At 34.2% G+C, this 14170-nt stretch overlaps 1 protein-coding gene across 7 annotated transcripts in view; it reads left to right on the top strand.

Moving 5' to 3' along the window:
* The window catches only part of BCAS3 (BCAS3 microtubule associated cell migration factor), a 679070-nt gene that overhangs the window by 212911 nt on the left and 451989 nt on the right, over positions 1–14170 (top strand). For all 7 annotated transcript variants that reach the window (XM_017539912.2, XM_017539911.2, XM_017539919.2 and 4 more), the window contains exon 13: positions 5959–6052. In XM_017539912.2, coding sequence (XP_017395401.1) covers positions 5959–6052 — 94 coding nt within the window. The remainder of the gene's footprint in view (positions 1–5958; positions 6053–14170) is intronic.

The following is a 14170-nucleotide window of genomic DNA, read 5'->3' as shown; positions in this document are numbered from 1 at the left end:
GAGATGGTGTGTCACTTTGTTGCCCAGGCTGGAGTGCAGTGGAGTAATCTTGGCTCACTGCATTCTCTGCCTCCTGGGTTGAAGTGATTCTTCTGCCACAGCGTCTTGAGTAGCTGGGATTATAGGCATGTGCCACCACGCTCAGCTTATTTTTATGTTTTTATTATTGATCGATTGATTGAGACAGAGTCTTGCTCTGTCCACCAGGCTGGAGTGCAATGGCATGATATCGGCTCACTGCAACCTCTGCCTTCTGAGTTCAGGTGATTCTCCTGCCTCAGCCTTCTGAGTAGCTGGGATTATAGGTGTGTGCCACCATGCACTGCTAATTTTTGTATTTTTCAGTAGAGTTAAGTTTCTCCATGTTGGCCAGGCTGGTCTTGAACTCCTGACCTCAAGTGATCTGCCTGCCTCAGCCTCCCAAAATGCTGGAAGTCACTGTGCTCAGCCTTAATTTTTATAATTTTAGTAAGGACAGGGTTTCTCCATGTTGTCATGGCTGGTTTTGAACTCCTGGCCTCAGATGATATGCCTGCCTCGGCCTCCCAAAATGCTAGAATTACAGGCGTGAGCCACTGCCCCTGGTCATATAAATTTCTTTTTGAAGGCAGGACCATACTTACTTAGAGGAATTTATAAAAATTAATTAATAGTTGCAAGTTACATAATTTAGTGAGTAGTATCACAGTTTATAACAGATATTTCCTTATCTATAAAAATATGTGAAATCTTAAAGTAGCATATCAGAATACATATGTGGCAATAGCTTATTATAAAATTTTGTGTCTTCTGATACAATGTTCTGAAATTTTAAAAATCTACCTTCAGAAACATTTACAATGGGTGATTATAAGCATGAAAATACATGTTACCTTTGCATATAAATCTTGCTGGTAAGATAACATTTGGGTTGTGTTTTTCCCCCATGCACTCTTCAACTTTGTTTTCTTTCATATCATAGTCTTCATTTTAAATAAATGTTTCTTAAAGGAAGGTAATTTTTTTATTCTGATACTGTGTGATCATTGATATAAAAATGCAATCTAAAATCAATTCCTAGAGTGAGATAGGAATATGCAGTATTTGTGAAATAAAATTCCTGTTAGTTTTTATATAGAATATATAATTATGTATTCAGAACACAATGGTTAGAAACTGTGTGAGCTGTTAGGGTATTAACCTTAAATATTGCATATGTTTTGAGAAAATGTTTCCAGTATATATGGGTCGACATCTTGATGAAAAATTACATATGGCAACTACTTATGTGCTAGTTCCTATAGTAAGATTAATGGCATCAAGAAAATTTTATTGCAATTAAAACAAAAAAAAAACTTTGAAATTCTGGGTTATTAAATTTGGCCGTTGTATTTTACTTGAAATCTGAATAATAATTCTCTGCCTTTCCTGTCTTAACTTTGTGGTTAGCCAAATATGTTACAAATTTGTATTTTTTTAATGAAGTGATGGAAAACTTTTCAGTTGACTGTAATAACTGTGTTAATTAGTTGATCTGGATACACACAAATGTTCTCGTTTTTAATTGAAATGAAATGTATTAACCTTTAGTGTTGTGAGAGAGTGAAAAAATTCCTTTTGTTCTTTGATTTTTGATTCTTAACTAATTCACCTATAAGGCCACCCACATTTATTGGGTAGTAGCAAGTCTCCTCAACATTGTCTAGGTCATACATCTGTTTAAGATCCAGCATTTGTTGAGGAGATATTTGGGGTTATTTCAAAATAGAAAAATATTATCTCAGCATTTTTGATGAAATAGAGGTGTAATTTGTATATTTATTTTGTTAAATGGAAGTATGGGGACATACATAAAAATGTAACATTTAGGCCTTATGTTTTAAAATGTGGTTTAATTTTTTTCTTCAAGTTCATTAACTCTTTATGACCTTTAAAAAGGAAGTCTTCATTTTGGAGTATAGAAATAGACTATAGATTGCAGAGTTGCAGAAGTTCATTTGTTTGTGATAAATGCATTGATAACACTTGAAACAAATACATTGATTAAAAAGAATCATAGAAATACTAACTTTTGAAAGTTAAGAATCTTAAATGTTGTTCAACATAGAACATTCTACCTTTTCTGTTATTGGTTGATAGCACCAATCTTCCACTTATGACATATTCCGAAATTTTAACTTGATTAAAAAATTCTGTTAGAGGACAGGAAAGAAATGGATTTTCCATAAAAGGGAAATTAGTATGTACATTTTTAAACAGTTATAATTTTTAAAGCAAGATTTGTACAGTATGATACTGTCTTTCTTTTAATTAACATGAATCTGTTTTTTGTCAATAAAATCTTTTTTTCTCTGATAAGTAGTTCAGTTGGAGTACAGGCTCTTTTTAGATTATGCCAGATTGTATTCAAACTGCAGTGGTTAATGTCATAGATTTATTGCTTTTAGCCCCTTCGGTTGATGTTTAGCCTGAACTGTAATTTCGTTTTCCAGATATAACTTAGATTGTATATGAAAAGCTGACAATACATTGACTTTTTCTGTTTAAATCCATCGAGTCTTTAATAATGATATGTTTTGTGTTTATAATGGTAGTATATAAAATTGGATTCACCATCTTTCTGATGCCATATTGATTAGTTTGATTTTATGGTGATGGGATCATTGTGTGTTAACTGCATTAAGGAGGAATGGATTTGATTGACTTTGCATCCATTTTTATCTGTGTTACTTTCATGTTTTATTTAAAAGCATTTCTTGACCAGAATAAGTTAAGTGGTATAATTTGCTTTTTACACATTTATGTAGTTGAAGTTAGCAATGTGGCAAAATCTCTAATGGAAATAAAATGCTTCAGAATGATGACATAATTCTGAGCTATTTCTTGCTTGAGGAGCAAGTGTTATTCATAATAATTTAATAGCTTCTGAGGTGTTTTGTTCATTTGATAAAGACTTATCCACCTTAAATCAATTCATGTGCTCTGCTTTGTTTAATGTAGTCAGGTTGTTAATACAGACTTAAGAGTTCATCTTGTTTTGATAAGTGGTGAGTAAAGATTCCATGTCTTAGGAAAATTATATTGGAATATCTCTGACATTAATGGTTTAATGTTTTAGACTAGATGATGATGCAATGGAGAAGATTATTCCAAAAGTATCTGGTTGTTTATATTTGTGAAATCCATAAAGAAAACATTCAAAGAATCTTATGTAATGTAATTAATATATTCTATATTTTTAACTTTTAGTTTTGAAATAATTTTAGACTAACAGTAAGTTGCACATGCCTTTCACCTTACTTCCTTCAACTTAACCTGAATGACGATATATTTCGTAGCCATAGTACAGTACCAAAGCAAGAAAATTTTCTGAGTGATGTGGGTCAAAAAAATAAAAACTTGGCTTGGTGCAGTGGTTCACGTCTGTAATCTCAGCACTTTGGGAGGCTGAGGCGGGCAGACCATCTGAGGTTGGGAGTTTGAGACCAGCCTGACCAACATGGAGAAACCCCATCTCTACTAAAAATACAAAAAAAAATTAGCTGGACATGGTGGGTACGCCTGTAATCCCAGCTACTTGGGAGGCTGAGGCAAGAGAATTGCTTGAACCCAGGAGGCAGAGGTTGCGGTGAGCCAAGGTTGTGCCACTGAACTCCAGCCTGGCAACAGCGAAACTCTGTCTCAAAAAAAAAAAAAGTTGAAATTAAAAAAAAATATGTCATGTAAACAATAACCATAATAGAATTAGAGTGGCTATAGTAATTTTAAAGACTTTACATCAAGAAGTATTGCTAAAGAGAGACATTTCTTTCATTCATGATAAAAAGGTCAATATGATAAAACAATCGTTAATACATAATACAGATAAAACAATTTTTTCTTTTTTTGCTCAGTGATACTTGTTCTAGAAAAACATTATTAATATGTATGATTAATAAAACAATTATTAGTGCATAAATTCCTAGCAACACAGCCCCTGAAAACATTGAACAAAATCTGACAAAATCGAAAGCAGAAATTTTAGCTCTTTGTTACAGCCCAAGCTTTCAATAATTTATTCTCATTAGTTGATAGGAGTAAGCACTCTGTAATTTTCCCCATGCATGTTAGTAAACATGTACAACTATTTCTCTATTAAAAATAATTGATAGAACAATTGGATAGAAAATTCGAAAAGACTTAGAAGACATGATTGACGTTATTTACCAACTTGACCACCCAAAACCTGCGGAATGCACATTAATCAAAAACATCTGGGACATTCATTTTACATGATAGAACAGATGCTGGCCATGAAACAAATCTCAATAACTTTAAAAGGATTAAAGTCATGCAGAGTATTTCTCTAAGGACAGTGAAAATCAATAACAATATTCAATTTGGAGGATTTCCAAATATTTGGAAATAAATAACTCATGGGTCGAAGAAAGAAGCTTAGGGACATTAGAAAATATTTTGAATTGACTGAAAATGAAAACAGAACATATAAAAATTTAAGGAGTGTAGCTGTACTATTATATGGAAGAAAATGTACAGCTTTAAATGCTTATATTAGGAAAAGAATATGGTCTGAAATTAATAATGCAAGTGTTTCCCTTAAAAGATTATAAAAAGAGGTGCAAGTTATAACCAATGCAAGGCAAATTAAGCAAATAATAAAGATCTGGATAGAAATTGATGGAACAGCAAACAGTGAAATATTGGAAAAATCTAAAATTGATTCTTTAAAAAGATCAATATAATCAATGTATTTGTAGCTAGATTGAAGCGGAGGTTCTAGCTAGAGCAATAAATTTTAAAGATTGGAAAGGATAACATTTAAGACATTTTTGTGATGGCTTGTGATTGTTATGATATTGTATAGCATCATTGAACTGTAAAGTTAAAATGGGTCGCTTTTATGATATGCAAGTTGTATCTTTGTAAAACTTTCAGACACACAAATACTATCTTGGTGCTTAAGTACATTGTTTTTTGGGCTATCTTTGCAAATATGTTGTAACTGATAGAAAAACTGTTCTAGTCATTTACTCTGTATCTTTCAGGGAAGGAATAACATTTAGCTTTATTGTGAGCTCTTAGCGCAGGGTATTTTACGCATAGTAGGACTTTAGTCTAACATGCATTTTTGAAAGAAAAAAATTAGCATTGCCAGTGTAGGACAACTTCCAAGGTTACTTAAAATTAAATTTCTCTGCGTCTAAATATCATGTTCCAAAATTGGTGTAATAGGTTTTCTTTCTGAAACGTTAGATAAGAACAGTTTTTTAAAAGTTGTTGAACTTATGATGGGAAATTATATGGATGTAAATTATGTTTCAATATAGTCTTAAAAATTAAGAGGAGTGAATAAAAGAAACTCCATTTGAGATACAGAGCTACCCACTAATACACCTCTGCTTTTATGATTTGATAGTAGTTTCAAAGTTGTTCTATTTCTCTCTGTAAACTAGGAGTTGAAGAACACAACTTTCAAACTATAATATGAAAATGTTATTGGGTGATTTCTCTATACACCTCCTTGTTTATGTTTAACATGTTATTTTCCCTGTTCTCCTGTTATATTTCAATAATGGGCAAAAAAAAAAAAAAGTGATTTTCCAGCAGATCCCATAACACAGTAAGACCTATATTTCCTGTCCTTGGATAAAGTTTTAAGTGATTTTGTAAAGAATCGAAAGTAGTTGATTGTATTATTTTTTTTCTCCGAACCTATACTTGAAGAGGTAATTGTTTCTGTCATCTACAGTCAAGTTAGCTGACTCTTTTTAGAGTTTATATGACTGATCTGCTTAGGGGCATGTTATATCTCTTTCTTGATTCTAAAATGGAATTCTCTCCTTATATTGACAAGCATAATTTACTAGAGTGGAAATGTTATTTGGTCAGTGGTATTGTGATGTACCTTCTTATAGTCTTCAAGCTTGGTTATTGGTGAGAAAATATTTACCTCCATTTGTCTTTATTTCTTTTGCAAAGGTGCTTGTGAGTGAGGATTCTGACAGTGATGGCATTGTGGCCCACTTCCCTGCCCATGAGAAGCCAGTGTGCTGCATGGCTTTTAATACAAGTGGTAAGTTTCTCTCTTTCTCTCTCTCTCTGCAGACCATTTATATAATGGGTTTTCCAGCCAAATATGGAATATGGAATCTGACTTTTCTTCATGCATCAGTGTATATTAGAAAAGTTATTAAGTTACCATATTGAATAAATGAATTTATAATAAAAATTTAATACTCTAAAATTTTGTTCTCAATAAAGTAGCTATTAAACAGTAGCCATTTAAGCAGTGTTATTGAGTTATATTAATTTCTATTTATAATTACTCCAAGAACTTCAGTATTCCAAACTAGAATATTAATGGATATGAGCAGTGCTTTTTTTGTAACTTGAAGTTTCTGTGTAACTTACAACACTTTGTAAGCTAATTTAATTTTCTCTGATTTTGTTTAGTGGTGTTCTTTGTTTTTCTGTTTGTTCTTAAGGTTTACTCCTTTTTGTTATCTCTTTAGTTCCTTTTAATATAGCATATGATTTGTACCTTTTAATTTTTTTTGCAATGTCACAAGCAGTTGTCTTAAATTCTGCATTTGTAAGATTTTAAATTTTTTATTTAATTTTTAAAATTATTTTTTAAAAAAGATACAGACAGAGTCTCACTGTGCTGCCCAGACTGATCCTGAACTTGGGGCCTCAAGCAATTCTCTTGCCTTAGCCTCCCAAAGTGTTGCCACCATGCTTGGCCAGATTTCTTTTCATTATGATGTTTTTATATTTCTCCATTCCTTGGATATCTGTTAACTGGAAGTTAAGTTTAGAGGTATAAATCCATTCAGGCTGAGGAGTTTTTGTTTGTTTGTTTCTAAACTTCGTAAGTATTGCTGTCTATATAATTTCATTCCCATGGGAGACACATTATTTTAGGTTGTCTCCCTATTTGTGGTGCTATATTTGATCACATGAATAGGTAATGACAATCACATATCTACATTATTGGAAATAGGGTTTTCTTTTGGAGATTAACAAGTACTCTGCAGTATGTCATTTTGACATTATTTTTGAGGCAACTTTTTAATTAATAATTTTGTTACATTGAAGGTTGTAGAATGGCGGATTGTTTTCTTAATTCTGTCCTGGTGTCCGCATTTATTAAATGTTATTCTTCTGTAGAAAATATTTTCTCTCATCAGCCAGGAGTAAACAGCATTTCTCCTATATATCAAAAGCAGTATAAATGCTTAATTCTCTCTCTCTCTCCCTTTTTTTAAATGGCCATTTTTCACAGTATGGAGTTGGTGTAATACTTCCAGTAGTAGGAAACAAGTTACAAGTTGAGTACTATATTTCTGAAATGCTTGGGACCAGAAGTCTTTCTGATTTCAAAAATTTTTTTTTTTTTTGCTTTTGGAATCTTTGCATATATAATGAGTTATCTTGGGGGTGGGACTCAAGTCTAAACACAAAATTTGTTTCATGTACAACCTATACACATAGCCTGAAGGTGATTTCATACAGTATTTTAAGTGATTTTGTGCAGGAAACATAGTTTTGACTGCGTTTTAACTGAGACTTAGTACATGAGGTCAGGTGTGGATTCTTCAGTTGTGGCATCATGTCAGCCCTCCAGTTTTGGAGCATTTCAGAGCATTTTGGTTTGTGTTATAGGAAGAACATAAATTTTGGGGAGGATTTTGGTTTTTCAGATTAGGGATGCTCAATCTGTATTTTAAAAATACTTTGTAAATAAAACTGCTCTTTTTTTTCAGAGCTGGTATAGTCATCAGAAACTTGCAGTCTTTTCAGATCTTACCCATTTGGTTGATGTATCTAAGGAGCATACTGTTTTTATCTTAATTTTCAGAAATGGTTATATCACTTAAAATTGATAGGAAAAGCCCATCCTTTTCTCCTTCTTTTCATCTTTTCAAATGAAGAATGATAGTAAGAGATGATCATTATATAGAGATACTATTTTATAAAGCACTTTGAATAATCTATCCTCTAATATCTTAAGTCATCTTTGATTAAGGAAGCAGGATTTTTATCGTGATTGGTGATCAGTAGGATTGATTTAATTAATAAAGGCAAGATATATTGAAATTCTCTGAGTATTGTGGGAATTAAGTTAAATGTGAAAAAACAGTCTGGAAGTTATATTACTTGTAGCACTCCACTTGGAATAACCAGTATGGCTCATTTTGATATTCCATCTGTTATGTCACATCTGCTTTTTGTTAATGTACGTTTCATATAGTCCTACAGTGCTTCTGACACTGGCAGCTGTGTTTTTTTCCTATGACTTTGCATTATAAGAAGAAAGTATTTTTTAATATAAAGAGTGTTGCAGTCATCCGCAATTAATTTTCTATCATAAAATGGTTTCATAATTTTGATCTACATTTGCCATTTGATTTCTTTGACCTCTCACATTTGTGCTTATATAATAAGGTTAAAAATAGCTTTATTTATACCTATTTTTCTGTGTTGCTGGGACACTAGGTTTATAACTCTATGATGTAATTTATTTTGTGATAATCATTTGTTTAAACGTTTGTTTCCCTTGCTAACTTCCCTGTTCCTCCTACAAAGAGATCAGATGTCATTAATCTTTGTATCTCTACTGCTTAGCATGGTGTCTCAGAGTAATAGTAAACTTAGTGAATTATTTTGAACTATATAGATATATGACACTGTATTAGACACTGTTTTGACAATGAAGGTGATAGGTCAGTCCAGTACTTTTAAATACTTTTTTCCCTTATTTTTTAATAGAAATTTTGATGAGAGTTTACTGAAGTTCTTCTGGAATTTATTCACTTTGAAATGGTTCATGGTGTAGAGTTTCCTTATTCTGATATTAGATAGTTGTTTCATATAGCAATCTATGAAGCCTGTTAATATCATTGGAAATAATCCCATACAGAGATCTGATTAGTTAAGTGTATGTGTAAACTTGTGAGTGATGAAAATAATGGTTTTTAAAATATGATTTCACATTTATTTATAATTCGCTAAATATTGCTCATGCTTCAAAATTACGGTAGAGCCTATAATTTAATATAGTAACAAAAAAGCACTTAAAATACTTATATTTTAATTTTTTAAAATCTTAGGTATTTTATTTTGTGTTTTAAATAATTTCATTCTAAGAAAGCAGTTCTTAGGCTTTACCATATTACTAACAGGATCCACACTACAAAAATGTTTTAGAACCCTTTATCGAAAAGGTTGATGCTTTCTGGTATGATTTCACCTGTTTCAGCTGACGCATTGGAAGATACCACTTTCACTAGTGACTCTATTCACCTAGTCTGGCTAAGTCTTGGTAACTGAGTTAATAAGAGATAGTCTCTATGCATGGAGTCTGCTTGCTGGTTAGTTACAAATGCACAAATAGGGTCTTAAGGAAGGAAAACCCTTTGTGGAGTAAGGACAGCATGCTAGGGGATAAATATTAGCCTGGTTTTGAGGTACTGGAGACAGCTCTTCAAAAGGAAATCAATTCCAAGCTTGGACCTAAAAGATATGTAATTACATAATAATGACTCAGTGCCTGGCATCGTAAATATTATTTGAATGAAAGAGGTAAGAAAAATGTGGCACATTTGAAATAGATTGTGAACCATAATCTATATAGTGGACTCATTAGTTTGTTGTGCACAGATATGTTTTTCAATGTGTCCTCATTTCTGCAACATTTTATAAATCTTTTGCATCTGTTTAGATATTTGTATTCAGTGGAGGGTATATAACTCAGCAACTGCTCATACAGTTGGTTTGCACAGTGCTTTATAGTAGCTGGTAGGCAAAATTTTATGTAATTCCTTATAATTCATCTTAATTATTTACTTTCATCTTTGAGTATTTCTGCTGTTCTGAATATTGACTTATTACTTGATTATGAGAAAACATGCAGAAAATGCTCAATTCTTAATTATTTGAAGTCTGTATTTTTTTCTTTCTTTTTTTTTAGTTAGCAAGTGCTAGTCAGTAGCTACCCAGCTTTATTAAAAAAAAAATTGTTGGGATTAGCCATAACTTCTAACCATTAATCAGGTCATATCACTAGGTGACATTTTATTTTGCTCTGCTAGTTTCTGGTTCATATTTACTGTTCTAACCCTTCTGATTGATACACATATGTATACACACACATATATAGAGGTTATGTTTTAGTAAGGAAACTGCACTGCTATTTGTAAATGCATAGATACCTCAGTAGCTGGGTTTTTTCCCGTAAATTATTATTTGTCTTATAGTTTTAAAAGTGTTTTTGTGAGATAAAATGATGTATTTTCTAACACTCTTCATTTAAGTCCTCCCCATTAGTAAATAAATTTACTAATGTGATTAAGAAATGGGACATTATAAAATGAGGTTGGAGTGCTTATAATCCCAGTGACCCAGGAGGCTGAGATAGGAGGACCACCACTTGAGGCCAGGAGTTTGAGATTAGCCTTGTCAACATACCAAGATTCTGTCTCTAAAAAAAAAAAAGTGAAAAAAATATTAGTTGGGCATGGTGGCATGTGCCTGTAGTCCCAGCTACTTACTTGGAAAGCTGAGATGGAAGAATTGCTTGAACCAAGGCATTAAGGCTGCAGTGAGCTCTGATCCCACCATTGCACTCTAGCCTGGTTTACAGAGTAAAAGTCTGTCTGGAAAAATAATTAAAAATTAAATGAAGTAGTTCTCTGCACACTGGCTGAATTACATTTGCTAGATTCTGAAATTTTATTAATTGGCATTTTGTACAAAGATATGTAATTTCAATAGGCCTTAATGCACTAGTTACAGTTTTTAATTTAAATTGGCTTTTTCCAAAATATAGCTTATAGATCCTCTAGTAATATACTCTAGTCTTTCTTTACCCATACATGTAACCATATATGTTTTAAAATTTATATTAGGAAGTTTTAACCCACTAATAATTCTCTAATTAGGTTAAAGGCATTTTCATGGGGTGTGTAATATAGCTAATAATAACAGTATTGCTTGTTAGAGTACTTTTTACTAGTTTAGGGAAGTTCATGTAAAACAAAACATGCAATAAAGTTGATTGCATGATTTTTGTTTTTAAAGCTGATCTTACTCAAACCAGTTTACCTGTATTTGTCACTGGCACACTTAAGAATACAAAGAAATTTCTTTTAGTCATCTTTTATTTAATTAAATTAATTATTTGTTTTTTGAGATGTAGTGTTGCTCTGTCACCCAGGCTGGAGTGCAGTGGTTAAATCTTGGCTCATCACAGTCTCTACCTCCTGGGTTTAAGTGATTCCCCTGCCTCAGCCTCCCAAGTAGCTGGGATTACAGATGCGTGCCACCGGGACTGGCTAATAATTATGTTTTTTTTAGTAGAGATGGGGTTTTGCCCTGTTGGCCAGGCTGGTCATGAACTCCTGACCTCAGGTGAACTGCATGCCTTGGCCTCCCAAAGTGCTGGGATTACAGGCATGAGCCACCACACCCGGCCCTTTCAGTTTTTTTTTTTTTTAAGGTGGGGTTTTGCTCTTGTTGCCTGGGCTGGAGTGTAGTGGCACAATCTCGGCTCACTGCAACCTCTGCCTCCTGGGTTCAAGTGATTCTCCTGCCTCAGCCTCCCAAATAGCTGGGACCATACTCAGCTAATTTTTTTGGTATTTTTAGTAGAGACAGGGTTTCACTATGTTGGCCAGGCTGGTCTCAAATTCCTGACATTGTGATCTGCTTGCCTTGGCTTCCCAAATTGCTGGTATTACAGGTGTGAGCCACCACTTCTGGCCCATTTTAGTCTTTTTTAAAAGAGAGACATATTTTTAGATGACAGTGTTATAAACATGTCCTGGACAACAAAATCCAAGAACAAACTAGGCCTGTAGCCACCTCCTGGGAAACGTTAAAAATAATACAAAACATACATGATGGAATAACAGTGCAAAATGAATTTAGGAGACAATGTAGGTTGGTCGACTGGGGGGCATACATTTCTGTCTTGTATGGGACCTAGTTAGAGAAGAAATGAAGTATGCTATTAAATAGAATTGTGAAACTTCTAGTTCAGCAGCTGCATTCAGTTTGTTTTTCAATTTTTTATTCCCATTCTTGTTTGTTAGCTGTGACTTTGAGTCCGGAATTAAAACAAATATTTTAGTGGCAGCATTTATGATTTGTTTAGAAGTACCAGATTGATCCTCATGCTTAGATCTGGGCAGATTCAATATGGACAGTGTAAATTTGTTGCTCTCAGGGACAAATTGAACAACATTTTCTAGGGAACTTAAAAAAAATTAATGCGTTTTATTTATTTTTTGAGATGAAGCCTCACTCTGTTGCCCAGGCTGGAGTGCAGTGGCATGATCTCGGCTCACTGCAACTTCCACCTCCCAATTCAAGCAACTCTTCTGCCTCAGCCTCCAGAGTAGCTGAGATTACAGGCATGTCCCACCACACCTGGCTAATTTTTTGTATTTTTAGTAAAGATGGGGCTTCACCATGTTGGCCAGCCTGGTTTCGAACTCCTGACCTGAAGTGATACCCATTTTCCTTCCATTAAGTATCTTTCAGTCCTTAAAAATGTTATATAATTTGTCCTCTGCCTGAAGTCAATTTTTTTTTTCTTTTCTTTTTCTTTTTCTTTTTTTTGAGACAGTGTCTCCCTCTCCGGCCCAGGCTGGAGTGGAGTGGCATGACATGGGCTCACTGCAACCTCTGCCTCCCTGGCTCAAGCAATTTTATGCCTTGGTCTCCTAAGTAGCCTGGACTATGGGCACTCAGTCCTGCAGGCACCACCATGCCCGGCTAATTTTTTTTTTTTTTAGTAGGGATGGGGTTTCACCATGTTGCACAGGCTTGTCTCAAACTCCTGAACTCAGGCAATCTGCCTTCCTTGGCTTCCCAAAGTGCTATGATCATAAGCGTGAGACACCATGCCTGGCTAGAATCATCTTTTGCCTGGCTAACTCTTACACTGAGTCCTATCTTAAATATCATTTAAGAAGTCTTCCCTGACTCTACATAAAATATCATGTTCCCCTTCCTCCTTCACTTTGTCACCCAGTTGGGCAAGCTAGTTAATCTGCTTGGTATGCTCAATGCCTCAGTTTCCTCATCAATAAAATGGGGGCTAATAATGGTATCTAAAATAATACCTGGCCAGGTGCACTGGCTCACACCTTTAATTCCAATACTTTGGGAGGCCAACGCGGGTGGATAGCTTGAGCTCAGGAGTTCAAGTCCAGCCTAGGAAACATGGCAAAACTCTGTCTCTACAAAAAATACAAAAATTAGCTGGGTGTAGTGGTGCATGCCTGTAGTTCTAGCTACTTGGAAGGCTGAGACAGGAGGATTGCTTGAGCCTGGGAGTCAGAGGTTGCAGTGAGCCGTGTTTGTGCCACTGCACTTCAGCCTGGGTGACAGAGCAAGACCCTGTCTAAGAAAATGAAAAATAAAATAATACCTAACAAATAAAATAACCTCAATAGATACTGGTTGTTTCTGTTTTCATTATTATCAATCACCTTCATCTTAGTTTTAAAATTATTTACATCCATCAGAGTATCTTTTCAATGTGTTCTCTGTTAGAGGTAAGCTTTTATTAACATTTTGTCCCCACATATTAGCCAAGTAACTTTCATATACTTGATACTGAGTAAATGCACATTGAATAATTATAATAATTAATTCCATTGGATTGTTTCATAATTGTAATCATGGAAAAACTGTAGCAGGACAAAGGTAAGACATTTATTCAATGTTGTTATTCATTTGTTGCATAAAATCAGCTTATGTCTAAATTGTGGTTTGAATAAGAATTGTCTTTGTCTTTATATTGTGGGAGTGATCCATGATGGCAAATTATAATACTTGCAGATACATACCACAGATAACTAAAACTGAAATATGTAATAGGTGTTAATTAAAAATACCTCATGGAGGCCGGATGTGGTGGCTCATCCTTGTAATTCTAGCACTTTGGAAGGCCAAGGAGGGCGGATTACTTGAGGTCAGGAATTTGAGACCAGCCTGGCCAACATGGGGAAACCTCGTCTCTACTAAAAATACAAAAATTAGCGGGGTGCGGTGGCACACGCCTGTAATCTCAGCTACTGGGGAGGCTGAGACAAGAGAGTTGCTTGAACCAGGAGCCCGAGGTTGCCAAGATGGTCCCACTGCACTCCAGCCTGGGCGACAGAGCAAGACTGTCTCAAAA

Source organism: Cebus imitator, unplaced genomic scaffold (assembly GCF_001604975.1).
Source record: "Cebus imitator isolate Cc_AM_T3 unplaced genomic scaffold, Cebus_imitator-1.0 Scaffold121, whole genome shotgun sequence".
NCBI lineage: Eukaryota > Metazoa > Chordata > Mammalia > Primates > Cebidae > Cebus > Cebus imitator.
The sequence above is the reverse complement of the archived record's forward strand: the minus strand, read 5'-3'. Positions and strand labels throughout refer to the sequence as shown.